The 26,275-nt window shown below is 44.0% G+C and overlaps 1 protein-coding gene across 1 annotated transcript; it reads left to right on the top strand.

The window, feature by feature from the left end:
* The first annotated feature begins 4,965 nt into the window (after positions 1 to 4,965).
* On the top strand, positions 4,966 to 7,730 carry LOC149454789 (serine/threonine-protein kinase SBK1-like). The gene is made up of 3 exons (XM_089687111.1): positions 4,966 to 5,128; positions 6,888 to 7,090; positions 7,179 to 7,730. The coding sequence occupies exons 1-3, from the start codon at positions 4,966 to 4,968 to the stop codon at positions 7,728 to 7,730; spliced, it is 918 nt and encodes a 305-aa protein (XP_089543237.1).
* The last annotated feature ends 18,545 nt before the right edge of the window (positions 7,731 to 26,275 follow it).

The raw sequence follows: 26,275 nt of genomic DNA, 5'->3' as shown, positions 1-26,275 counted from the left end.
AGGATTATAAAACTATGAAGTTCTCTATGACTTACTTTGGAAAATGAAGGTATAGATGGTCTCCAAGTCGGTCTTCACGGAAGAAATCTATGCGGTCTTCTGAAAAGCAATTCTGGCGGGAAGCAGTCCATGGAGGAAATGAATCACTTTTGCTACAAACAAAATGAGAGTCACTGAAAGTAAGAACTGGAGGTCTGGTATATATGTGAGGAGAAAAAGGAATTTGTTAAATGAGATTCTGATTGGCCAACGCAGAGGAGCTGCTCATTAACATATGATTGGTGACTTTGGAATGGGCTCCTGAAGGGTGGAGCAGGTAGGTCCATATGAATGGGGATTGTTTATGCTGTGCCAGTGTGATGAGGGCGGGAAATTACCCTGAAACTAATTTTAAATGATTTAATTAACCAAGGAAACCGTTTTTAGATGAAAAGTTTTATAGAGACAATGTATAAAATGTCTTAATATTCTTTTAATAATATATTTTTATTAAATTGCTCAACATAAATTTACAAAAATGCAAAATATCACATTGACCCAATTTAACCATGAAAAGTTTATGTATAAAATATCTGTCTAAATAAATGAAATATAAACATGCATCCATATATAAATCATAAATATACAATCTAAAACCAACATAGAACTCCACCCACCTGAGACTATAAAGTGGGCAATATATATGACCTGACAGGCTGGAATGCTGAGCTGTGATTGGACCCTGAAAGGAAAGTTATTCTTTAAAGGTTTTAACAAAGATGTTCCATCACTAAAAGCTTCAAAAATCTTCTGCAGATTCTTACGATATATACTAATCTTTTACAAGCAGAGGATTTACATATAAAGTCTGAGGGCCAAAATACATTTTTCTGCTATGGGGCTTCATCACTAGTCATTTTTAGTAATGTGGAACTGCTCAGACTCAGCACTGCGCTCATACACATATATGTTCATTGGGGGGATGAAGGAACTTTCCCTGAGATGGTGAAATGTATGTCTTTATTGTCATGTTTGGTTTGTATTTGTTGTATTTTGTCTCCACAATCTACTTTACTTTAAATGTTCACTTTGAGGTCACAAAACCGAAAATAGAGAGTACTCCATTGTGACAAGTCCAGATCACATTGGGGGCCAAATTTTTTTAACTGAAAAGGTTAATAAACCCCCTGATGTTGGTAAAATCCAGGTTTTCTTCTCTCCTAAGAGTAATGAAGTGTTTTTGGGGTGCCATAGTAAAGGTAAGGAGGTGGCCTCACCAGTGTGCCCCATACTTCCAGTAGTTTATTGAGCAAGGCATAGGGAATCATAGACCAAATGTGGAGGAAATGCAGGAAATAAGCAGCTACTCTGCATTAGGTTGGATAGTAGAACATGCTTGATAATTACCTTCTATATTACTAGATTGCCGGATTGCCATATTCAGGAAAAGGATATTGGAAGAAATATTTGAAGCTGGTCAATTTAATAGGGATAATAGTAAACTGAAGAGGAAATTTTTTTGGCTTGTTTGATTTTATTTTTTTTGGTTTATTTTATTATTAAAAAGGTAAAAAAAATCATGAATTGATAGATTTTTATTCTTTAAAAACTTGTTTTATTGTGATTTGTTTTATTGAAATGCATTGTATTTGTATGAAATTAAAGCTAAATGTAGCAGGGAGGATGTTTGGTAATGTTCACATTTTAGCATCCTCATTTTTGGAAAAGTGGAACTTTGTAGAAAATGAATAAAGTGAATACAGATGTTGCAGATAAATTATAGCTTTATTTTTTTCTCTGTGCATTGTAAAAACTTTCTAGTGTATAAAGCTGTGTGTGGTCAGTGGACCAGAGTATGGAGTATTTTAGGGTTCTTTTGGTATACACTACAAAACATTGTTGTTGGAGGAAATGGTAGCCATTGTCATTGTCAATTGTTTCTGCTGAGTGTCTGGGTGTTCACCTCTACTATTGTTTGCTTACTGTAATTACCAAATCCCATCACCATTGCCTTCAGTTCCTCCTCTGTGTATTGTCTGTTGGGTGTCGGCTGAAACCATTCAGGATAGATCTTGTTGTTATGGTAAATTTCTGTGCTCCAACACCTTGGGTGTACTGAATATTGTAGTCTCAGACTAATGGCTTGTCATTGTGTCATTTATTTTTCTAGCACTTATTATCTTGCATTTTTTCAACTTGTTAGTGGAGCTTTGAAATGTTTTAAGGTAATTACTTGGAAACTGTGGGCACCATCTGCTGGAAACAGCTGCCATATCTAGCATGGAAAGCTTTGTAACTAAATCCGGCCATAGAAGGTTCGAATCTCGGATGGTTCAAGGCCAAAATGTAACCAATGTATAGACAGGCTGAATGTACCTAAGTTGATTGATTGGTAAAAATTGGGTATAACTAACCTGTCTGGTCTTCCATGTGATCATTGCTAGAGGCTAATATAGCCGCTAGCAGAAATCACTGTGTTCTCCCAGTGGGGATGGCTCCCCCACCCCCTATTCCCACCAAGAGAACACAATAGCTCCATGGAAGGGATTCTCCCCTCAACACTGATTGTGTTGATATGGGAATCAAGTGATTTTCTTTCCTGAAACCCGCGGTTGCAGGAAACCTTATTAACCAAATATTAGGGCATCGAAAAATGAAAAAAAAAGAGTAAATGTAAAGGGTTTTTACCTGGTATTGTTAAAGTATTATTATTGTTAAGGCCTCCCAGGAGGAAAGTCTTAAAAATTAAGAATTACAAATCTGAAGGTTACACAAAACAAAGAATTGATAGCAAAAGCGAAAACTGAGCAAAATCACACCATAGGTTTACACAAAGTGGTCCTAGCCCAACCCCGGGCGAAAAGGGAAACATTACAGATTATGCACAATGTAAACTATTTCAATTTTCAATGGTCAGGCTGCCATAGCCGAGAGGTTGGGACATATTATCACATCTGCTTCTATCTGTGCCTATGATGTAGGGAGGGGTGAGGGATGTGAGGAGTATTGGGAAGAGAAGAATACAGATCTAAATTATCCTTTTCCAGTGGATATGGAAGAAATTGCTGACCTAAAAGGTATATTAGTGTAGATGTGGAGGCGTATAAAGCAGTCATGACTCTAGGTGTCCTCATTTGGTTTGGTCAGCTTGTAGTGACCGGGTATCTATGGATCAGTATGTGTCTGTGGTTGGCTGACCTTGTCCCCGAGTTAGTGTATGGTGGTTGGGGGCCAAACAGAAGGAACTTGTTCCATAGACACAGGGATTGTGTTTTGTTCCTGTGGTGTCTTCACAGATGGGAAGTGGTTTCTGTGAACTACATTGGTTGTGTTTTTGGCCTGATCATGAATGAATTCCTTATAAATGGTCTGTATCTAACAAATTCTGTCAGGGGTATGTAAACTTATGAGCACGACCCGAATCATTCCTATGGATGAAGCCAAAATGAGTAAAGGAAATAAAATGCATGGACTGCAATTTTGCCGTAAATGCGGGCCCTAGCAAAAGCCGTTTATTGCAAATTCTGAGCAGGGCCACATAATAAAAATCATTGGATGGGTCTCATGTTATGTATTTTACAGAGGGAAGAAATTAAACACCCAGTTTAACTGCTTCCTGACCACCATATAGAAGAATTACTGCTACAGGCCGGCACGGGTGCACATAATCACATATATATATATATACACACATACACACACACGATTTTGCATTTCCAGGTAGGTGATTACTCGCCGGCACCCCATGATTACCGAGGATCTCCGCCGGGAAGGAGAACTGTTTTGTTTACTAACAGTTCTCCTCCCTGTCAGCTCCTGTGATTACAGTGACGCACACACACAGCCCCATAGTAAAACACTCTCAGCGTCCTTTTTTTTCCCATGAATTGAGCTTTCTTTCGGTGGTATTTGATTTTACGCACCTGCCGCCCTGTAGCGCTATTTCTACTATAGGGCGGTTGGGAATCGATTAAACTTACTAAGATCCTTTGCTTTGATAAATGTTACCATTTGCTTTGTAGTTATCCTAAACTAACAATATATCTAAGAATCCGATACCAGAAGATTCCTGCTTATGTCTTTTCCACCTTCTAGGATTTTGCTGTGGCCGGAAAGTCACAGAACCTGAGTACACCTTCACACACCGAACCTTCTCACCAGGAGCTCCACAGCAAAATGAAAAATGTCATTTCATATTCCAGTAGAATGGAATACTGTATATAAAGTGATCATCTATAGCCGAGCAAACGCTGATACTCCTGAACCTCAAGTCTTCCTTGTTTCTTTGTATTCATTCTCACATTCTAATTACAGTCTACAAGTGATCAGTTCAAATGCAAATTGGCAAACACAATGTTTGCTTACTTGTACAACGTATGTAAATTCCCAGGCAGCCAATCAGAATGCTTCAAATTAACAACCACCCCCCCATTTAAACTCCCATTTAAAGGTGACCTTCTCTTCCCTCTTTCACTCCTCTTCAACACCAGATCTAGGGTGACATTGTAGAATAGCTGAAGATCTCACCTGGAAATCAGTGGAGCCTGATAACAGAGGAACACTTTGCAGGATACATTGAAGAGTCATCTCAACATTTCCTAAGGTAAGTCATTATATTCATACTATTATAAGGAATGTTTTGTTACTTCCTCACTATTATAGAATGACACTTGTCAATCAATACACAAATATAACTGAGCTGTATATAGTAATATTGTAGTTTTATATCGGCCCTCAGTTGTATATGTTTATGAAAATCAGAATTTAATTGGAGCTTTTACTATCAATCCTATTTTCCATCTCATTCCCTACCAGCCTGTACATATAGTTGGTACAAATGAAGACTTTAAGTCAATATTTTAGTATATGTTTTATTATGTTGTGTGTTTGGTTGTATTACGAGAAGGATATTTTACATATTATTTGGGGGGGTTGAGATGTTATTTGAATAAGGGCTAAAAACTGTTATGTCTTCTCCAGATCAAAATGGCTTCTGCTGCCCACGATGTGAAGATCCTTCTGAAAGGACTTGTCTCCTCATCATCACAAGGTCTACAGGAGATAGACTTACAGGAGAGATTCCACCTCATAAAGGAACTTGGAAGTGGAGGACATGGTTCAGTGCTGCTGGTGGAGGACAAAGAAACAAGTAAGTGCTAGTTATACAGGATGTTTTAATTGTATACATCTCTCCATACCCATAACATGATTTAAATATATACAGTCATGGCCGAAATTGTTGGCACCCTTGATATTTCTCCAGGAAATCATGTATTTCTCACGAAACGTATTGCATTAACACATGTTTTGCTATACACATGTTTATTCCCTTTGTGTGTATTGGGACAAAACAAAAAAAGGGAGGAAAGAAAGCAAATTCGACATAATGTCACACAAACCTCCAAAAATGGGCTGGACAAAAGTATTGGCACCCTTTCACAACTGCGGATAAATAAGAATGTTACAAGCATGTGATGCTCCTGTAAACTCACCTGGGGCAAGTAACAGGTGTGGGCAATATAGAAATCACACCTGAAAGCAGATAAAAAGGAGAGACGTTCACTTAACCTTTGCATTGTGTGTCTGTCTGTGCCACACTAAGCATGGACAACAGAAAGAGGAGACGAGAACTGTCTGAGGACCTGAGAACCAAAATTGTGGCAAAATATCAACAATCTCAAGGTTACAAGTCCATCTCCAGAGAACTAGATTTGCCTTTGTCCACAGTGCGCAACATTATCAAGAAGTTTGCAACCCATGGCACTGTAGCTAATCTCCCTGGTCGTGGACGGATGAGGAAAATTGATGAAAGATTGCAACGCAGAATAGTCCGGATGGTGGATAAGCAGCCCCAAACATGTTCCAAAGACATTCAAGCTGTCCTGCAGGCTCAGGGAGCATCAGTGTCAGCGCGAACTATCCGTCGACATTTAAATGAAATGAAACGCTATGGCAGGAGACCCAGGAGGACCCCACTGCTGACACAGAGACATAAAAAAGCAAGACTACAGTTTGCCAAAATGTACTTGAGTAAGCCAAAAGCCTTCTGGGAAAACGTCTTGTGGACAGATGAGACCAAGATAGAGCTTTTCGGTAAAGCACATCATTCTACTGTTTACCGAAAACGGAATGAGGCCTACAAAGAACAAAACACAGTACCTACGGTAAAATATGGTGGAGGTTCAATGATGTTTTGGGGTTGTTTTGCTGCCTCTGGCACTGGGTGCCTTGACTGTGTGCAAGGCATCATGAAATCTGAGGATTACCAAAGGATTTTGGGTCGCACTGTAGGGCCCAGTGTCAGAAAGCTGGGTTTGCGTCCAAGATCCTGGGTCTTCCAGCAGGACAATGACCCCAAACATACGTCAAAAAGCACTCAGAAATGGATGGCAAAGAAGCGCTGGAGAGTTCTGAAGTGGCCAGCAATGAGCCCAGATCTAAATCCCATTGAACACCTGTGGAGAGATCTTAAAATTGCTGTTGGGAAAAGGTGTCCTTCCAATAAGAGACCTGGAGCTGTTTGCAAAGGAAGAGTGGTCCAAAATTCCGGGTGAGAGGTGTCAGAAGCTTATTGATGGTTATAGGAAGCGACTGATTTCAGTTATGTTTTCCAAAGGGTGTGCAACCAAATATTAAGTTAAGGGTGCCAATACTTTTGTCCAGCCCATTTTTGGGGTTTTGTGTGACATTATGTCATATTTGCTTTTCTGCCTCTGTTTTATATTTGTTCCAATACATACAAAGGGAATAAACATGTGTATAGCAAAACATGTGTTAATGCAATACCTTTTTTGTGTGAAATACTTGATTTTCAGGAAAAATATCAAGGGTGCCAACAATTTCGGCCATGACTGTATATGTACACAAATGCTGTGCTTAATATCAATCTAATCATGTCCTATTTACAGATCAGAAGATGGCTTTGAAGATCATGGAAAAGAAAAGAACAAGTAAAAGGCAATTTCTGATAGAGTTCAGTGTGTCCTCCTACCTTTCTCCTCATCCCAACATCATCAGGAGTTTTGGCATGGCCTTCAAGACCCAAGACCACTTCGTATTTGGCCTAGAGGCGGCCCCAGTTGGTGACCTGTCCTCTATAATTATACGCAATGTAAGTCTGATTCCAGCTGATTCCGAATTTTAGCAATTTTCTGGATCATTCTATTTCAGGGTAATAACTTTTTTTTTCTATATTCCAGGTTGGACTTCCAGAAGACAGTGTTAAAAGATGTGCCATGCAGATTTCCAGTGCTCTGGAATTTATTGCCGAGAGAGGACTGGTGCACATGGACATAAAATGTAAAAACATTTTGGTATTTGACCAGGAGTGTCGTTGTGTGAAAATCACTGACTTTGGCCTTACTCGTATGAAAGGAACAGTGATTAGATCTAAGTCTGGCAGCACCTCCTACAGGGCCCCTGAGATGTGTGAACTCACTGGACAGGAAGAACTGGCTGTAGACTCCACTCTGGATGTATGGAGTTTTGGAGTGCTCCTCTACTGCCTGATCACAGGAAAATTTCCCTGGAAGATGGCCACAGATAAAGACAAAAGATTCAGCAGATTTGTTGCCTGGCAAAACAATCATTGTGATGACCCCCCAGCATCATGGAACAAACTGCCCACATGTCTGCAGAGAATGTTCGGATGTCTCTTAGCTGTGGACTACAGTCAGAGGAGCAAACCGACTGAAGTCTTGTGTTATATGAAGGAGAGCTGGAAATCAGATTCAACCTATTCAACAGATTGAACCTAAGTGGCATCCCTTCCAGCTAATCTACAAGATCTAATAACTCCTTCAGACACTTCCAGTTCACTCACCAGATCTAAGGACTCTTTCAGCCATTACACAATTTGTTTAATCAACCACCTTGACAGAAGTGTTGGTTCTCACCTCCATATCTTCCGATTTCTGGATCTCAGTTCAGGCGGTTACCAAGTCAAAGGCAGGATAATACCTTATATCCAGTAATATCGATGGATGATGAAATGTCCATCAAATGGGCACACTACTATCTGGGTCTTTGTGGATTTCTTAGGTGAAATGATGTAAGAAATGCCCATCACCAATATGTAATATGTTTATATATGATATATTATAACCATATGGGACAAAATGTCTTCCTGATTCTCAAAAGAACTAACCGTCCATGACTTTATTAGTATTTCAAAGCCAAATGCTAGACGTTGTAAATAAGATAGCCATTTTTGTCTTTAGGGCCTGTTGAAAGGTGGTGGTCAGACACTGTGTCTCCATTTTGTTAATGGGCTTTAGCATGATAATAGGGAGTCTGTTTATCTAAAAGTCTAGGGTGATGGCAGATTTAATGAATGCATACATCCTGTAGACATCTTGTCACCAATTAGTAGGCAGAGATGTTAACATTGGACAGCCATCACATTAAAGTAGGACTTGAGCTCCATCCAATCGCTTTCTCCTGAAAGATATGATTGTACCACTTAGAAATTCCTTGATGATGGGGAATGGAGGGAACTAGTATAAGAATAGCTAGACTGGATATTAAAGGGGGGGCTTTATTGACAAGCTCTACTGGAGACTTGATGGGGGTAGCTTGACTGGGGAGTTGCCTGGAGACCTTGAGTGGAGGCTGACTATGGAGAGTGGTAATATGTGATGTACTTGCTAGCTAGATATCTTGTTGGCTAGCTAAATATATTTACTGGACTTTTGTTTTTTTTTTGGATTTGTTTCCCATGATGCAGAGGTTCTATTGCTTGAAGGTATTGGGTCATATTGCTGCTAATCCTTGCCTATGATTTATATGCCGCTTGGTTATATTTCTATGTAATTAAAGTCATATTTTCTTGTCTGCAGCAAAGCTGTTCATGTTTATTCTTTGTACAATAGAATCTTTTTCACCTACAGTGTGTGTTTCATTGCTGTCCTACCCCTGAAAACAGTGAGAAGTGGGTGGGGGTCAATAACAATTATATTATTATTAATGTCTGTATTATTTGTTTAATCACACTCCCCATTTCCTTACAATGGCCCACGCAATTCTATTTCTTAAGCTACCCTTTTTATATTCTAATATTTTTATTTAATTTTTGTCTTCCTGGGGGGGTCCACCTGTACTATTGTTCATTCCATGCTTACTGTACATACAGGTTCCCATCACCATTGTTCATCATGTCCCCTCTGTCTATTGACTATCAGGTGTTGGCTATTCAAAGTAGACACCATTGTTATTCTAAATTTTGTGTCTCAATCCTGTGTATGGAATATTCCAGTCTTAGAACATTGTGGGATACGTTTTTTTTATTTGGTGGTGGTGTACTGTTGAATAGCTACTAAAAATTTTGAGCTTTATGGAGAAGTTGATGGACAAGATTGGTAAAGTTGAAGAAAGGACTGAAATGATAAAAGTAATGAAGGAAGCCCATGGCACCAGACACTGGAGGATGTGAAATTAAGGCTTATCGATAAAATTCAGTAAATGTGATGGAAAGACAAGGCTAACATTTGCTGCTGTTGGTTGGTTGAGCAATGTGAACATTTAAAGGTTCAAAAAGAACTTTGAATGAGTATCTTTGGATACCCGGGCCTCCTATCCTTCTTGTATTGAACTGTATTGTCTCCCGTTATATTGTAAAGCGCTGAGAAAACTGTTGACGCCATAAATCCTGTATAATAATATTAAATTAATTTTCTTTTGTGATTATGAACGGAGTACATCCAGAGCAAATGATGGACTAAAGATATTGAGATCCAGATCTATGGAAGAGAGATCACAGAGCTGTACTGGAGTCTACCTCCATGCTGCCTGCCAATGGGGTCCATTCTGCCTCGCTATGGGGTCTAGTCCCCCTCCCTGCCAAAGGGGTCCAATGTGCCAGTAGATATCATTTTGTGCTTAAAGCGTCTTCAGAATACAAAGGCAAAAAACTTTAAATCTTAAAGAAGATTGCTTATAAACCAATATTACATGTGTGGTCTGGTTTTACTGGCTACAAGGGGGTGACTTTTACAATAAGAGTTATGTGAAATCTCCATTGGTAGATATCAATAGTTCTTGTACTGAGAAATATATATTAGCTAGAGTTTGATCAATGTGGTTGTGTAATACGTCTTATATTGTATGTCCGGGTTATGAAGATAGAAGGGAATTGTTTGATTTAAATGTAAGCTGCCAAGGGGCGATATTCTAATAATTACAGGTGATACTGTATGACATAACAATAGACCGGGGTGCAGGAAGGTAGTCATATTGGCTCATTATAAGGAGAATCTGATTCCATCTTATCATATTTGTTGTAATTCACCTCTTCTCATTATTGTTCTACCTGTCTGAACAGACTGAATACAATCAATACACTTGCTGTGTAGCTTCCCCCTCATGTCAGCTGTTGTTCATCAAGGAGGCCTACTGCATGGAGATGGTCACTAAAAGAAACAGCTGAAATATAGTGAAAACTATAAAACAAATTTTACAAGTTAGGTAAATGTAACAATACAACAGAGAGTGATATTCACTGAAATATGCTTTTGGTTTTTCTTCATTCTATGACAATGACTATGTAGTTGCAGAATAAAGAGAAATGTTACCCCCAGGACAGAACTGATCATATCAATGGTGAAGGGCTTGTGAATAGATGTTAAAGAGGAGGTAGAACACCTGGCTGAGATGTAACTGATGATACTGTTTTTTTCACAATGTTTATGGAAGCCAACCTCCATTGTTGGGACTAGTAATGTCCAACTGTGGACCTCTGGTAATGACAAATTTGCAGGATTATCTCAGCATAGGAAGGGACACAACTGCTTACATTAGCAACTGCTACAAGAGTTGCCATAAACAACCCAACTATTATCAGATCAAATGTGTTGTGCTAGCCCTGTATCATCTCAATGAATCCAGGGATGCATATAATCAAATCATGAAAATTACAAATTTGCATTAAACCATATAAATAATTCATTGCATATCCTTGTGGGGGTGGAGAAACATGAATACCAGCTGCATTTTTGGCTGAATTCCTGGAAGTGGATCATTTGCACTAAGTCACTTCTTTTGCACGCAGCTCAGTTATATTTTATTGATCACAAGGATATGTAATGGTTTAACTAGAAGTATAATTTATAGGAATTCATGAGAATTAATGTGTCACTTTCATGGATTATATGCTTCACTGCGGAAGTGTGATTCTTGATGGAAAATGATGGGTGAATCCTCTTTGAATTTAAATGCGATGGACAAATCTTAGTTTAGTTGACATTATGCTGTATGTAGATGACGGTTAAATATTGATTACCTTTCTCAAATAAGATTCATCCATCTGCTGCATTTTTCCAAGAGAATGAATCTCCAGTTAGTGGCATAAAATACAGATGAATGAATGTCCAGCAAACCTTTGCCGTAAATACTTTAGAAATATTGCATTATAACAAAACCAAATCTGGCTATTTATAAACATGTTAGAGAGAAGTTTAAGTGAAGAATTTAAAAAAAAAAAAAAAAAAAAAAAAAAAGCTGTATCAAATCTTAGTTCAGTTTATTTTTTTGTTTACAAAGTTTTTATTGAAAGATAGACTACAAAAACTGCACATCATACATGAGGTAGAATGAACAGCAGGAAAAAATGCATATAATAATTTACAATGAAATAAAGCTAATCACAAAAAAAGATCAAATACATGAAAGAGGAAGTCAACATTGTAGGCAGATTAACCACATAACTGACAAGAGTCAAAGACAAATAATGGTACAGCTGAGATCTATCATTAAGTGCCAATGCACCATCCAACCATCCCAGTTTCTGTTGAATAAATGCATCCTGTCCAGTAATGTGTACTGAATACGTTCCATGAGCATGACTAGAGATGAGCGAATCGAAGTATCCGAAGTGGAATTCGAGTCGAATATCTGAAAAATTTCGATTCGTGCCGAATCCGAAAAATAGCCTAATTCGAACGCGCGAATCAAAATTTTTCAGAAAATGGCGGCTGACATGTGCGGCGACGGAGCGGGGATGTCTGGGAAGGCGCGCTGACCCATAATGCATGCCTCAACTACATGTGATCGCATCAGCCTATCAGCAGCCAGCCAGCCAGCACTGTGTAATGGTCGAGCTATAAATAGCGGCCATTTTGGAATTCTTCATTTGCCTGCAGTTATTGAACAGAGGCAGACCGCTCTGTACTAGGGACAGGGACAGAGTTAGGGCCACAGAAACGATAATTGGGGACAGAGAAAGTTACTTAGGGACAGAGAACCATTACTCAGGGACACAGACTTGTTAATGAGGGCCACAGAATCGTTATTTAGGGACAAAGAAACGCTAGTTAGGGCCACAGAATTCATAATCAGGGACAGACAGAATTGTTACTCAGTGCCAGAGAATTGTTACTTAGGGCCACAGAAACGTTATTAGGGCCACAGAATTGTTACTCAGGGACAGACAGAATTGTTACTGAGTGCCAGAGAATTGTTACTCAGGGACAGACAGAATTGTTACTGAGTGCCAGAGAATTGTTACTTAGGGCCACAGAAACTTTAATTAGGGCCACAGAATTTTTTCTCAGGGACAGACAGAATTGTTACTCAGTGCCAGAGAATTGTTACTCAGGGACAGACAGAATTGTTACTGAGTGCCAGAGAATTGTTACTCAGGGCCACAGAAACTTTACTTAGGGCCACAGAATTTTTACTCAGGGACAGACAGAATTGTTACTGAGTGCCAGAGAATTGTTACTCAGGGACAGACAGAATTGTTACTGAGTGCCAGAGAATTGTTACTTAGGGCCACAGAAACTTTACTTAGGGCCACAGAATTGTTACTCGCACAGACACAGAATTGTTACTCGCACAGACACAGAATTGTTACTGAAGGCCACAGAACTGTTACTTAGGGCCACAGAATTGTTACTCGCACAGACACAGAATTGTTACTCGCACAGACACAGAACTGTTACTGAGGGCCACAGAACTGTTACTTAGGGACAAAGAAACGCTAGTTAGGGCCACAGAATTGTTACTCAGGGACAGACAGAATTGTTACTGAGTGCCAGAGAATTGTTACTCAGGGACAGACAGAATTGTTACTGAGTGCCAGAGAATTGTTACTTAGGGCCACAGAAACTTTAATTAGGGCCACAGAATTTTTACTCAGGGACAGACAGAATTGTTACTCAGTGCCAGAGAATTGTTACTCAGGGACAGACAGAATTGTTACTGAGTGCCAGAGAATTGTTACTCAGGGCCACAGAAACTTTACTTAGGGCCACAGAATTTTTACTCAGGGACAGACAGAATTGTTACTGAGTGCCAGAGAATTGTTACTCAGGGACAGACAGAATTGTTACTGAGTGCCAGAGAATTGTTACTTAGGGCCACAGAAACTTTACTTAGGGCCACAGAATTGTTACTCGCACAGACACAGAATTGTTACTCGCACAGACACAGAATTGTTACTGAAGGCCACAGAACTGTTACTTAGGGCCACAGAATTGTTACTCGCACAGACACAGAATTGTTACTCGCACAGACACAGAACTGTTACTGAGGGCCACAGAACTGTTACTTAGGGACAAAGAAACGCTAGTTAGGGCCACAGAATTGTTACTCAGGGACAGACAGAATTGTTACTGAGTGCCAGAGAATTGTTACTCAGGGACAGACAGAATTGTTACTGAGTGCCAGAGAATTGTTACTTAGGGCCACAGAAACTTTAATTAGGGCCAGAGAATTTTTACTCAGGGACAGACAGAATTGTTACTCAGTGCCAGAGAATTGTTACTCAGGGACAGACAGAATTGTTACTGAGTGCCAGAGAATTGTTACTCAGGGCCACAGAAACTTTACTTAGGGCCACAGAATTTTTACTCAGGGACAGACAGAATTGTTACTGAGTGCCAGAGAATTGTTACTCAGGGACAGACAGAATTGTTACTGAGTGCCAGAGAATTGTTACTTAGGGCCACAGAAACTTTACTTAGGGCCACAGAATTGTTACTCGCACAGACACAGAATTGTTACTCGCACAGACACAGAATTGTTACTGAAGGCCACAGAACTGTTACTTAGGGCCACAGAATTGTTACTCGCACAGACACAGAATTGTTACTCGCACAGACACAGAACTGTTACTGAGGGCCACAGAACTGTTACTTAGGGACAAAGAAACGCTAGTTAGGGCCACAGAATTGTTACTCAGGGACAGACAGAATTGTTACCGAGTGCCAGAGAATTGTTACTCAGGGACAGACAGAATTGTTAATGAGTGCCAGAGAATTGTTACTTAGGGCCACAGAAACTTTAATTAGGGCCACAGAATTTTTACTCAGGGACAGACAGAATTGTTACTGAGTGCCAGAGAATTGTTACTCAGGGACAGACAGAATTGTTACCGAGTGCCAGAGAATTGTTACTCAGGGACAGACAGAATTGTTACTGAGTGCCAGAGAATTGTTACTTAGGGCCACAGAAACTTTCATTAGGGCCACAGAATTTTTACTCAGGGACAGACAGAATTGTTACTGAGTGCCAGAGAATTGTTACTCAGGGACAGAGAGAATTGTTACTGAGTGCCAGAGAATTGTTACTTAGGGCCACAGAAACTTTAATTAGGCCCACAGAATTTTTACTCAGGGACAGACAGAATTGTTACTGAGTGCCAGAGAATTGTTACTCAGGGACAGACAGAATTGTTACCGAGTGCCAGAGAATTGTTACTCAGGGACAGACAGAATTGTTACTGAGTGCCAGAGAATTGTTACTTAGGGCCACAGAAACTTTAATTAGGGCCACAGAATTGTTACTCAGGGACAGACAGAATTGTTACGGAGTGCCAGAGAATTGTTACTCAGGGCCACAGAAACTTTACTTAGGGCCAGAGAATTTTTACTCAGGGACAGACAGAATTGTTACTGAGTGCCAGAGAATTGTTACTCAGGGACAGACAGAATTGTTACGGAGTGCCAGAGAATTGTTACTCAGGGACAGACAGAATTGTTACTGAGTGCCAGAGAATTGTTACTTAGGGCCACAGAAACTTTAATTAGGGCCACAGAATTTTTACTCAGGGACAGACAGAATTGTTACTGAGTGCCAGAGAATTGTTACTCAGGGACAGACAGAATTGTTACTGAGTGCCAGAGAATTGTTACTCAGGGACAGACAGAATTGTTACTGAGTGCAAGAGAATTGTTACTTAGGGCCACAGAAACTTTACTTAGGGCCACAGAATTGTTACTCGCACAGACACAGAATTGTTACTCGCACAGACACAGAATTGTTACTGAAGGCCACAGAACTGTTACTTAGGGCCACAGAATTGTTACTCGCACAGACACAGAATTGTTACTCGCACAGACACAGAACTGTTACTGAGGGCCACAGAACTGTTACTTAGGGACAAAGAAACGCTAGTTAGGGCCACAGAATTGTTACTCAGGGACAGACAGAATTGTTACCGAGTGCCAGAGAATTGTTACTTAGGGACAGACAGAATTGTTAATGAGTGCCAGAGAATTGTTACTTAGGGCCACAGAAACTTTAATTAGGGCCACAGAATTTTTACTCAGGGACAGACAGAATTGTTACTGAGTGCCAGAGAATTGTTACTCAGGGACAGACAGAATTGTTACCGAGTGCCAGAGAATTGTTACTCAGGGACAGACAGAATTGTTACTGAGTGCCAGAGAATTGTTACTTAGGGCCACAGAAACTTTCATTAGGGCCACAGAATTTTTACTCAGGGACAGACAGAATTGTTACTGAGTGCCAGAGAATTGTTACTCAGGGACAGAGAGAATTGTTACTGAGTGCCAGAGAATTGTTACTTAGGGCCACAGAAACTTTAATTAGGCCCACAGAATTTTTACTCAGGGACAGACAGAATTGTTACTGAGTGCCAGAGAATTGTTACTCAGGGACAGACAGAATTGTTACCGAGTGCCAGAGAATTGTTACTCAGGGACAGACAGAATTGTTACTGAGTGCCAGAGAATTGTTACTTAGGGCCACAGAAACTTTAATTAGGGCCACAGAATTGTTACTCAGGGACAGACAGAATTGTTACGGAGTGCCAGAGAATTGTTACTCAGGGCCACAGAAACTTTACTTAGGGCCAGAGAATTTTTACTCAGGGACAGACAGAATTGTTACTGAGTGCCAGAGAATTGTTACTCAGGGACAGACAGAATTGTTACGGAGTGCCAGAGAATTGTTACTCAGGGACAGACAGAATTGTTACTGAGTGCCAGAGAATTGTTACTTAGGGCCACAGAAACTTTAATTAGGGCCACAGAATTTTTACTCAGGGACAGACAGAATTGTTACTGAGTGCCAGAGAATTGTTACTCAGGGACAGACAGAATTGTTACCGAGTGCCAGAGAATTGTTACTCAGGGACAGACAGAATTGTTACTGAGTGCCAGAGAATTGTTACTTAGGGCCACAGAAACTTTAATTAGGGCCACAGAATTTTTACTCAGGGACAGACAGAATTGTTACTGAGTGCCAGAGAATTGTTACTCAGGGACAGACAGAATTGTTACGGAGTGCCAGAGAATTGTTACTCAGGGCCCCAGAAACTTTACTTAGGGCCAGAGAATTTTTACTCAGGGACAGACAGAATTGTTACTCAGGGACAGACAGAATTGTTACTGAGTGCCAGAGAATTGTTACTTAGGGCCACAGAAACTTGAATTAGGGCCACAGAATTTTTACTCAGGGACAGACAGAATTGTTACTGAGTGCCAGAGAATTTTTACTCAGGGACAGACAGAATTGTTACTGAGTGCCAGAGAATTGTTACTCAGGGACAGACAGAATTGTTACTGAGTGCCAGAGAATTGTTACTTAGGGCCACAGAAACTTTAATTAGGGCCACAGAATTTTTACTCAGGGACAGACAGAATTGTTACTGAGTGCCAGAGAATTGTTACTCAGGGACAGACAGAATTGTTACCGAGTGCCAGAGAATTGTTACTCAGGGACAGACAGAATTGTTACTGAGTGCCAGAGAATTGTTACTTAGGGCCACAGAAACTTTAATTAGGGCCACAGAATTTTTACTCAGGGACAGACAGAATTGTTACGGAGTGCCAGAGAATTGTTACTCAGGGACAGACAGAATTGTTACGGAGTGCCAGAGAATTGTTACTCAGGGCCACAGAAACTTTACTTAGGGCCAGAGAATTTTTACTCAGGGACAGACAGAATTGTTACTGAGTGCCAGAGAATTGTTACTCAGGGACAGACAGAATTGTTACGGAGTGCAAGATAATTGTTACTCAGGGCCACAGAAACTTTACTTAGGGCCACAGAATTTTTACTCAGGGACAGACAGAATTGTTACTGAGTGCCAGAGAATTGTTACTCAGGGACAGAGAGAATTGTTACTGAGTGCCAGAGAATTGTTACTTAGGGCCACAGAAACTTTAATTAGGCCCACAGAATTTTTACTCAGGGACAGACAGAATTGTTACTGAGTGCCAGAGAATTGTTACTCAGGGACAGACAGAATTGTTACCGAGTGCCAGAGAATTGTTACTCAGGGACAGACAGAATTGTTACTGAGTGCCAGAGAATTGTTACTTAGGGCCACAGAAACTTTAATTAGGGCCACAGAATTGTTACTCAGGGACAGACAGAATTGTTACGGAGTGCCAGAGAATTGTTACTCAGGGCCACAGAAACTTTACTTAGGGCCAGAGAATTTTTACTCAGGGACAGACAGAATTGTTACTGAGTGCCAGAGAATTGTTACTCAGGGACAGACAGAATTGTTACGGAGTGCCAGAGAATTGTTACTCAGGGACAGACAGAATTGTTACTGAGTGCCAGAGAATTGTTACTTAGGGCCACAGAAACTTTAATTAGGGCCACAGAATTTTTACTCAGGGACAGACAGAATTGTTACTGAGTGCCAGAGAATTGTTACTCAGGGACAGACAGAATTGTTACTGAGTGCCAGAGAATTGTTACTCAGGGACAGACAGAATTGTTACTGAGTGCCAGAGAATTGTTACTTAGGGCCACAGAAACTTTACTTAGGGCCACAGAATTGTTACTCGCACAGACACAGAATTGTTACTCGCACAGACACAGAATTGTTACTGAAGGCCACAGAACTGTTACTTAGGGCCACAGAATTGTTACTCGCACAGACACAGAATTGTTACTCGCACAGACACAGAACTGTTACTGAGGGCCACAGAACTGTTACTTAGGGACAAAGAAACGCTAGTTAGGGCCACAGAATTGTTACTCAGGGACAGACAGAATTGTTACCGAGTGCCAGAGAATTGTTACTCAGGGACAGACAGAATTGTTAATGAGTGCCAGAGAATTGTTACTTAGGGCCACAGAAACTTTAATTAGGGCCACAGAATTTTTACTCAGGGACAGACAGAATTGTTACTGAGTGCCAGAGAATTGTTACTCAGGGACAGACAGAATTGTTACCGAGTGCCAGAGAATTGTTACTCAGGGACAGACAGAATTGTTACTGAGTGCCAGAGAATTGTTACTTAGGGCCACAGAAACTTTCATTAGGGCCACAGAATTTTTACTCAGGGACAGACAGAATTGTTACTGAGTGCCAGAGAATTGTTACTCAGGGACAGAGAGAATTGTTACTGAGTGCCAGAGAATTGTTACTTAGGGCCACAGAAACTTTAATTAGGCCCACAGAATTTTTACTCAGGGACAGACAGAATTGTTACTGAGTGCCAGAGAATTGTTACTCAGGGACAGACAGAATTGTTACCGAGTGCCAGAGAATTGTTACTCAGGGACAGACAGAATTGTTACTGAGTGCCAGAGAATTGTTACTTAGGGCCACAGAAACTTTAATTAGGGCCACAGAATTGTTACTCAGGGACAGACAGAATTGTTACGGAGTGCCAGAGAATTGTTACTCAGGGCCACAGAAACTTTACTTAGGGCCAGAGAATTTTTACTCAGGGACAGACAGAATTGTTACTGAGTGCCAGAGAATTGTTACTCAGGGACAGACAGAATTGTTACGGAGTGCCAGAGAATTGTTACTCAGGGACAGACAGAATTGTTACTGAGTGCCAGAGAATTGTTACTTAGGGCCACAGAAACTTTAATTAGGGCCACAGAATTTTTACTCAGGGACAGACAGAATTGTTACTGAGTGCCAGAGAATTGTTACTCAGGGACAGACAGAATTGTTACCGAGTGCCAGAGAATTGTTACTCAGGGACAGACAGAATTGTTACTGAGTGCCAGAGAATTGTTACTTAGGGCCACAGAAACTTTAATTAGGGCCACAGAATTTTTACTCAGGGACAGACAGAATTGTTACTGAGTGCCAGAGAATTGTTACTCAGGGACAGACAGAATTGTTACGGAGTGCCAGAGAATTGTTACTCAGGGCCCCAGAAACTTTACTTAGGGCCAGAGAATTTTTACTCAGGGACAGACAGAATTGTTACTCAGGGACAGACAGAATTGTTACTGAGTGCCAGAGAATTGTTACTTAGGGCCACAGAAACTTGAATTAGGGCCACAGAATTTTTACTCAGGGACAGACAGAATTGTTACTGAGTGCCAGAGAATTTTTACTCAGGGACAGACAGAATTGTTACTGAGTGCCAGAGAATTGTTACTCAGGGACAGACAGAATTGTTACTGAGTGCCAGAGAATTGTTACTTAGGGCCACAGAAACTTTAATTAGGGCCACAGAATTTTTACTCAGGGACAGACAGAATTGTTACTGAGTGCCAGAGAATTGTTACTCAGGGACAGACAGAATTGTTACCGAGTGCCAGAGAATTGTTACTCAGGGACAGACAGAATTGTTACTGAGTGCCAGAGAATTGTTACTTAGGGCCACAGAAACTTTAATTAGGGCCACAGAATTTTTACTCAGGGACAGACAGAATTGTTACGGAGTGCCAGAGAATTGTTACTCAGGGACAGACAGAATTGTTACGGAGTGCCAGAGAATTGTTACTCAGGGCCACAGAAACTTTACTTAGGGCCAGAGAATTTTTACTCAGGGACAGACAGAATTGTTACTGAGTGCCAGAGAATTGTTACTCAGGGACAGACAGAATTGTTACGGAGTGCCAGATAATTGTTACTTAGGGCCACAGAAACTTTACTTAGGGCCACAGAATTGTTTCTCGCACAGACACAGAATTGTTACTCGCACAGACACAGAATTGTTACTGAGGGCCACAGAACTGTTACTTGGGGCCACAGAAACGTTAATCAGGGACACAGAATTGTTACTGAGGGCCACAGAACTGTTACTTAGGGCCACAGAATTGTTACTCGCACAGACACAGAATTGTTACTCAGGGACACAGAATTGTTACTCAGGGACACATAATCGTTTAATTAAAGAGTATGTCAGACAACATGCAGAGGAGTGGCAGAGGAGGCAATGTTTTAGGAGCGAGCAGACGTGGCAGCAGAGGAAGGGGTCGAGGCAGCACTATTCGCAGCCAGAGGCCAGTGCTCCCGGTGTCATCCAGCGGTCGTGTCTCCACCGACAACCCTGCCGTCGTCGATTGGTTGGCTCGGTCGTCTTCCTCTTCCCAGGTCACCTCTGACACCTACAGCCAACGGTCGGTGGGTACGTCAGACACAACCGTTAGTTGGCATGGCCCGGGAGCAAGCCCACTGAAATCACGTGTCCTCTACCTGCCCCTGTCCTTTGGTGTTCCCTCACCAAGCAAAGTATCGCATGCTGTGGGCTCAGCCCCACTGTACAGTGAGGAAGAGCTAACAGAGGGCGGTCAGGAACGGGGGGAGACATCCGCCTTTTCAGCAGCCAGGCGAAGAAGTAGTGGCGAGGAGAGTGGCTCGGTAGCCGGTCTAGAGACAGGTCTGTCTCCTGACCCAGACGCAGCCGAGGGGGCTAGTAGTGAGGCGGAGACCCTACTTGATGATGAGGAGGTTGATCGCACTTGGCAGCCTCGTCGTCATCAGGCAATTTCTTCCGCATCATCAGGAGAAGAGGGTGGCAGCTTGGCAGCGAGCAAAACAGTCGGTGGGTTGCCCAGGAGACAGCAGCAGGGTCGCAGCAGTGTCAGTGGAGCCAAACGGCCACGGAGTAGAGCACCAGCTCCACTGCAGCCTACCACCACGGCCAGTAGTGGTGCCGGTGTGCACGGAGGAAGCAGCAGTCAGCCAGTGAGGAGTATCGGGGCAAAGTTTCCTACTCGGCGGTGTGGCAATTTTTCGTCAAGCCGCCCGAGGAAGTAAACGTAGCCGTATGTCGACTATGTGGCCAGAAAGTCAAGCGTGGCCAGGGGGCCCATGTTGGGACTACAGCGTTGCGGCAGCATATGCAGCGTCGCCATTTGGTGGCCTGGGAAAACCGTGATAAAGATACGGCGGTTCTGCCCGCCCCAGCCCCCGCTCCATCACCCGCTCCGTTACTTGCTCCGTCACCCGACGTCAATCGCCCTCCATCAGCCAGTCAAGGCTCCAACACCTCTGCTGAGGGGAGTTGTCGCTCGTTGGCATCTTCCGCTCGTTCAGATGCTCCTTCTCCTGCTACTCCTCTTCACGGATTCCGTCAGCAGTCTTTCTTGGAATCCGTTTCCAAGAGACAACAGTTTGCGAGCACGCACCCGACGGTGCAAAAGCTGAACGTCCTCCTGTCCAAGTTGCTGGTGCTGCAGTCCCTCCCTTTCCAAGTGGTGGACTCAGCACCTTTCAGAGAAATGATGGCTTGTGCCGCGCCGCGGTGGAGAGTGCCAAGCCGTCATTTCTTCGCCAAAAAGGCAGTGCCAGCCCTGCATTCACATGTAGAAGACATGGTGGGCCAGTCTTTGAGCATGTCGGTCTCTGCCAAAGTGCACGGCAGCGCCGACGTGTGGAGCTGTAACTACGGTCAGGGACAGTACATGTCATTTACGGCCCACTGGGTGAACGTGGTGCCGTCACAGCCGCACCAGCAACTTGGACAGGTCACGCCGCTTTTGCCTCCACGTTTGCACGTCCTTGGTCAGGCAAAGATGTCCGCCTCTACCACCTCTTCTTCCGCCGTGTCCTCAGCCGCCACCCCCGTGCCAAGTCCCATTACCCGACCGGCATATCACATGTGCAGGGCGCAACGGTGTCACGCTGTTCTGCACCTGGTATGCCTTGGCGAACGTAGTCACACAGGGGAGGAACTTCTGAGTGTAATGAACAGAGAAATCGACAGATGGCTGTCTCCGCGCAAACTGAAAATCGGAACCATGTTGACCGACAACGGAAAGAACATGGTGTCTGCTCTGCGTCAAGGAAGGTTGTGCCATGCGCCATGCATGGCTCACGTGTTCAATCTGGTTGTCAAGCGGTTCTTAAAATCCACCATCCCACTGCAAGACATCCTTAAAATGTCACGTAAACTGTGCATGCATTTCAGCCATTCCTACACCGCAAAGAACACCCTCATTGAGCTGCAGCGGCAGAACGGAATTCCACAGCATCGCCTGATCTGCGACGTTGCAACAAGGTGGAATTCAACACTACACATGTTAGACCGCCTTTACGAACAGCGAAAGGCCATCACCGATTTCCTGATGTTACAAGCGGATAAAGGTACTCCCCTGTGTAACTTAGATGTCAGCCATTGGCAGCTCATGCGTGACACCTGCCGCTTGCTCAGGCCCTTTGAGGAGGCCACGCTATTCGTGAGTCGGCAGGACTATGGGATGAACGACGTCATTCCTCTGTTGCACGTCCTTGAACAAATGCTGTTAACAATGGCTGGTCAGGGTGCGGTAGACGTGGCGCACAGATCTCAACGCCACATGACCCCTGTGGGGGCAGGACAGGAAGAAGAGGAGGAGGTAGAGGAGGACATTTGTGCTCAGGAATTATTGAGTGAAATGGGTGGTTTTTCCACTCAGCGGACAGGAGTGGAGGAGCAGGAGCATCTGGTAGAGGAGGAGGAGGAGGAGACAGAGGACCCAGACGCACCGTGGCAGTATGCTGTGGAGATGGAGGCAGGGAGTCCCTCGCATTCCTTGGCACAAATGGCCCATAGCATGCTCGGTTGCTTGCGTAGCGACAGCCGAATAATAACCATCAGACAGAGGGATGACTTTTGGCTGTCCACCTTGTTGGACCCTCGCTACCGTTCCAAAATGGTGGCCTTTTTCACACCTGCTGAGAGGGAGGCCAAAATAACGTACTATAAAAACCACCTATGTAGTCAGTTGGTCTCTGCCTTTGTGCGCCAACGTCCATCCTCAGACACTGTGGGCCCTGTGCGCTCGCGTTCCGCTGCCATGGCAGCAGGGGAGGGGTGGGGTGGTAGGAGCAGTGGCAGCTCCACCAGCAGCAGCTGCCTCAGTCTGCAGTCGATGATGAGTAGCTTTCTTCACCAGCGCAGTGAGGAAACTACTAACCAGCCGCAGCAGCAGCAGCAGCATCAGGTGGACCTGGAGCAGGACCTCAAACAACAGGCTTGGGCCTACTTGGACAGCACCCTGCCAACCGAGGTAGACAATCCCCTTGACTACTGGGCAACGAAACTTGACCTTTGGCCCCAACTAGCTGAATTTGCCCTTGAAAGGCTGTCATGCCCAGCCAGTAGCGTGGCATCGGAGCGCGTGTTTAGTGCGGCAGGAGGTATTGTAACTCCGCGGAGGACACGACTGTCCACCCAAAGTGTGGAGAGACTCACGTTTGTGAAAATGAATCAGGCGTGGATTAGTCTGGATTTCAAACCACCAGTTCCTGACACAACTGACTAAATCCGCCATGAATCATGCCTCAAACATGTGCCACTTTGAGGTCTCCTCACACACTGCTGGTGTGTAGATTTTTTTGACATAGGGTGCTGGCAGATTATGGGCCTCCTATAGCTGCTGCCAGGCCCCTAATCTGCCATAGGCCCCTATATACCGCTTCCTCATGCTGCTGCCAGGTCCAGAGTCTCTCATGGGTCCCTGTACGGCCTCCCATTGCTGCTGTCTCCATCGCCACACTCTGCCATGTGCCACTTTCAGGTCTCCTCACACACTGCTGGTGTGTAGAATTTTTTGACATAGGGTGCTGGCAGATTATGGGCCTCCCATTGCTGCTGCCAGGCCCCTAATCTGCCATAGGCCCCTATATACCGCTTCCTCATGCTGCTGCCAGGTCCAGAGTCTGTCATGGGTCCCTGTACGGCCTCCCATTGCTGCTGTCTCCATCGCCACACTCTGCCATGTGCCACTTTCAGGTCTCCTCACACTGCTGGTGTGTTGAATTTTTTGACATAGGGTGCTGGCAGATTAAGGGCCTCCCATAGCTGCTGCCAGGCCCCTAATCTGCCATAGGCCCCTATATACCGCCTCCTCATGCTGCTGCCAGGTCCAGAGTCTCTCATGGGTCCCTGTACGGCCTCCCATTGCTGCTGTCTCCATCGCCACACTCTGCCATGTGCCACTTTCAGGTCTCCTCACACACTGCTGGTGTGTAGAATTTTTTGACATAGGGTGCTGGCAGATTATGGGCCTCCCATTGCTGCTGCCAGGCCCCTAATCTGCCATAGGCCCCTATATACCGCTTCCTCATGCTGCTGCCAGGTCCAGAGTCTCTCATGCCATGTGCCACTTTCAGGTCTCCTCACACACTGCTGGTGTGTAGAATTTTTTGACATAGGGTGCTGGCAGATTAAGGGCCTCCCATAGCTGCTGCCAGGCCCCTAATCTGCCATAGGCCCCTATATACCGCCTCCTCATGCTGCTGCCAGGTCCAGAGTCTCTCATGGGTCCCTGTACGGCCTCCCATTGCTGCTGTCTCCATCGCCACACTCTGCCATGTGCCACTTTCAGGTCTCCTCACACACTGCTGGTGTGTAGAATTTTTTGACATAGGGTGCTGGCAGATTATGGGCCTCCCATAGCTGCTGCCAGGCCCCTAATCTGCCATAGGCCCCTATATACCGCTTCCTCATGCTGCTGCCAGGTCCAGAGTCTCTCATGGGTCCCTGTACGGCCTCCCATTGCTGCTGTCTCCATCGCCACACTCTGCCATGTGCCACTTTCAGGTCTCCTCACACACTGCTGGTGTGTAGAATTTTTTGACATAGGGTGCTGGCAGATTATGGGCCTCCCATAGCTGCTGCCAGGCCCCTAATCTGCCATAGGCCCCTATATACCGCTTCCTCATGCTGCTGCCAGGTCCAGAGTCTCTCATGGGTCCCTGTACGGCCTCCCATTGCTGCTGTCTCCATCGCCACACTCTGCCATGTGCCACTTTCAGGTCTCCTCACACACTGCTGGTGTGTAGAATTTTTTGACATAGGGTGCTGGCAGATTATGGGCCTCCCATAGCTGCTGCCAGGCCCCTAATCTGCCATAGGCCCCTATATACCGCTTCCTCATGCTGCTGCCAGGTCCAGAGTCTCTCATGGGTCCCTGTACGGCCTCCCATTGCTGCTGTCTCCATCGCCACACTCTGCCATGTGCCACTTTCAGGTCTCCTCACACACTGCTGGTGTGTAGAATTTTTTGACATAGGGTGCTGGCAGATTATGGGCCTCCCATTGCTGCTGCCAGGCCCCTAATCTGCCATAGGCCCCTATATACCGCTTCCTCATGCTGCTGCCAGGTCCAGAGTCTCTCATGCCATGTGCCACTTTCAGGTCTCCTCACACACTGCTGGTGTGTAGAATTTTTTGACATAGGGTGCTGGCAGATTAAGGGCCTCCCATAGCTGCTGCCAGGCCCCTAATCTGCCATAGGCCCCTATATACCGCCTCCTCATGCTGATGCCAGGTCCAGAGTCTCTCATGGGTCCCTGTACGGCCTCCCATTGCTGCTGTCTCCATCGCCACACTCTGCCATGTGCCACTTTCAGGTCTCCTCACACACTGCTGGTGTGTAGAATTTTTTGACATAGGGTGCTGGCAGATTATGGGCCTCCCATAGCTGCTGCCAGGCCCCTAATCTGCCATAGGCCCCTATATACCGCTTCCTCATGCTGCTGCCAGGTCCAGAGTCTCTCATGGGTCCCTGTACGGCCTCCCATTGCTGCTGTCTCCATCGCCACACTCTGCCATGTGCCACTTTCAGGTCTCCTCACACTGCTGGTGTGTTGAATTTTTTGACATAGGGTGCTGGCAGATTAAGGGCCTCCCATAGCTGCTGCCAGGCCCCTAATCTGCCATAGGCCCCTATATACCGCCTCCTCATGCTGCTGCCAGGTCCAGAGTCTCTCATGGGTCCCTGTACGGCCTCCCATTGCTGCTGTCTCCATCGCCACACTCTGCCATGTGCCACTTTCAGGTCTCCTCACACTGCTGGTGTGTTGAATTTTTTGACATAGGGTGCTGGCAGATTAAGGGCCTCCCATAGCTGCTGC

This window comes from Staurois parvus, unplaced genomic scaffold (genome assembly GCF_062004578.1).
Source record: "Staurois parvus isolate SC_StPar_1 unplaced genomic scaffold, SC_StPar_1.0 ptg000417l, whole genome shotgun sequence".
Classification (NCBI taxonomy): Eukaryota; Metazoa; Chordata; class Amphibia; order Anura; family Ranidae; genus Staurois; species Staurois parvus.
The sequence above is the reverse complement of the archived record's forward strand: the minus strand, read 5'-3'. Positions and strand labels throughout refer to the sequence as shown.

Bases quoted from the DNA above. Each gene is read 5' to 3' on its own strand.
- LOC149454789 (XM_089687111.1), top strand. From the start codon at position 4,966: ATGGCTTCTGCTGCCCACGATGTGAAGATCCTTCTGAAAGGACTTGTC. The intron at 5,129-6,887 runs GTAAGTGCTAGT...TCCTATTTACAG, and splicing joins GGTGGAGGACAAAGAAACAA to ATCAGAAGATGGCTTTGAAG. The intron at 7,091-7,178 runs GTAAGTCTGATT...TCTATATTCCAG, and splicing joins CCTCTATAATTATACGCAAT to GTTGGACTTCCAGAAGACAG.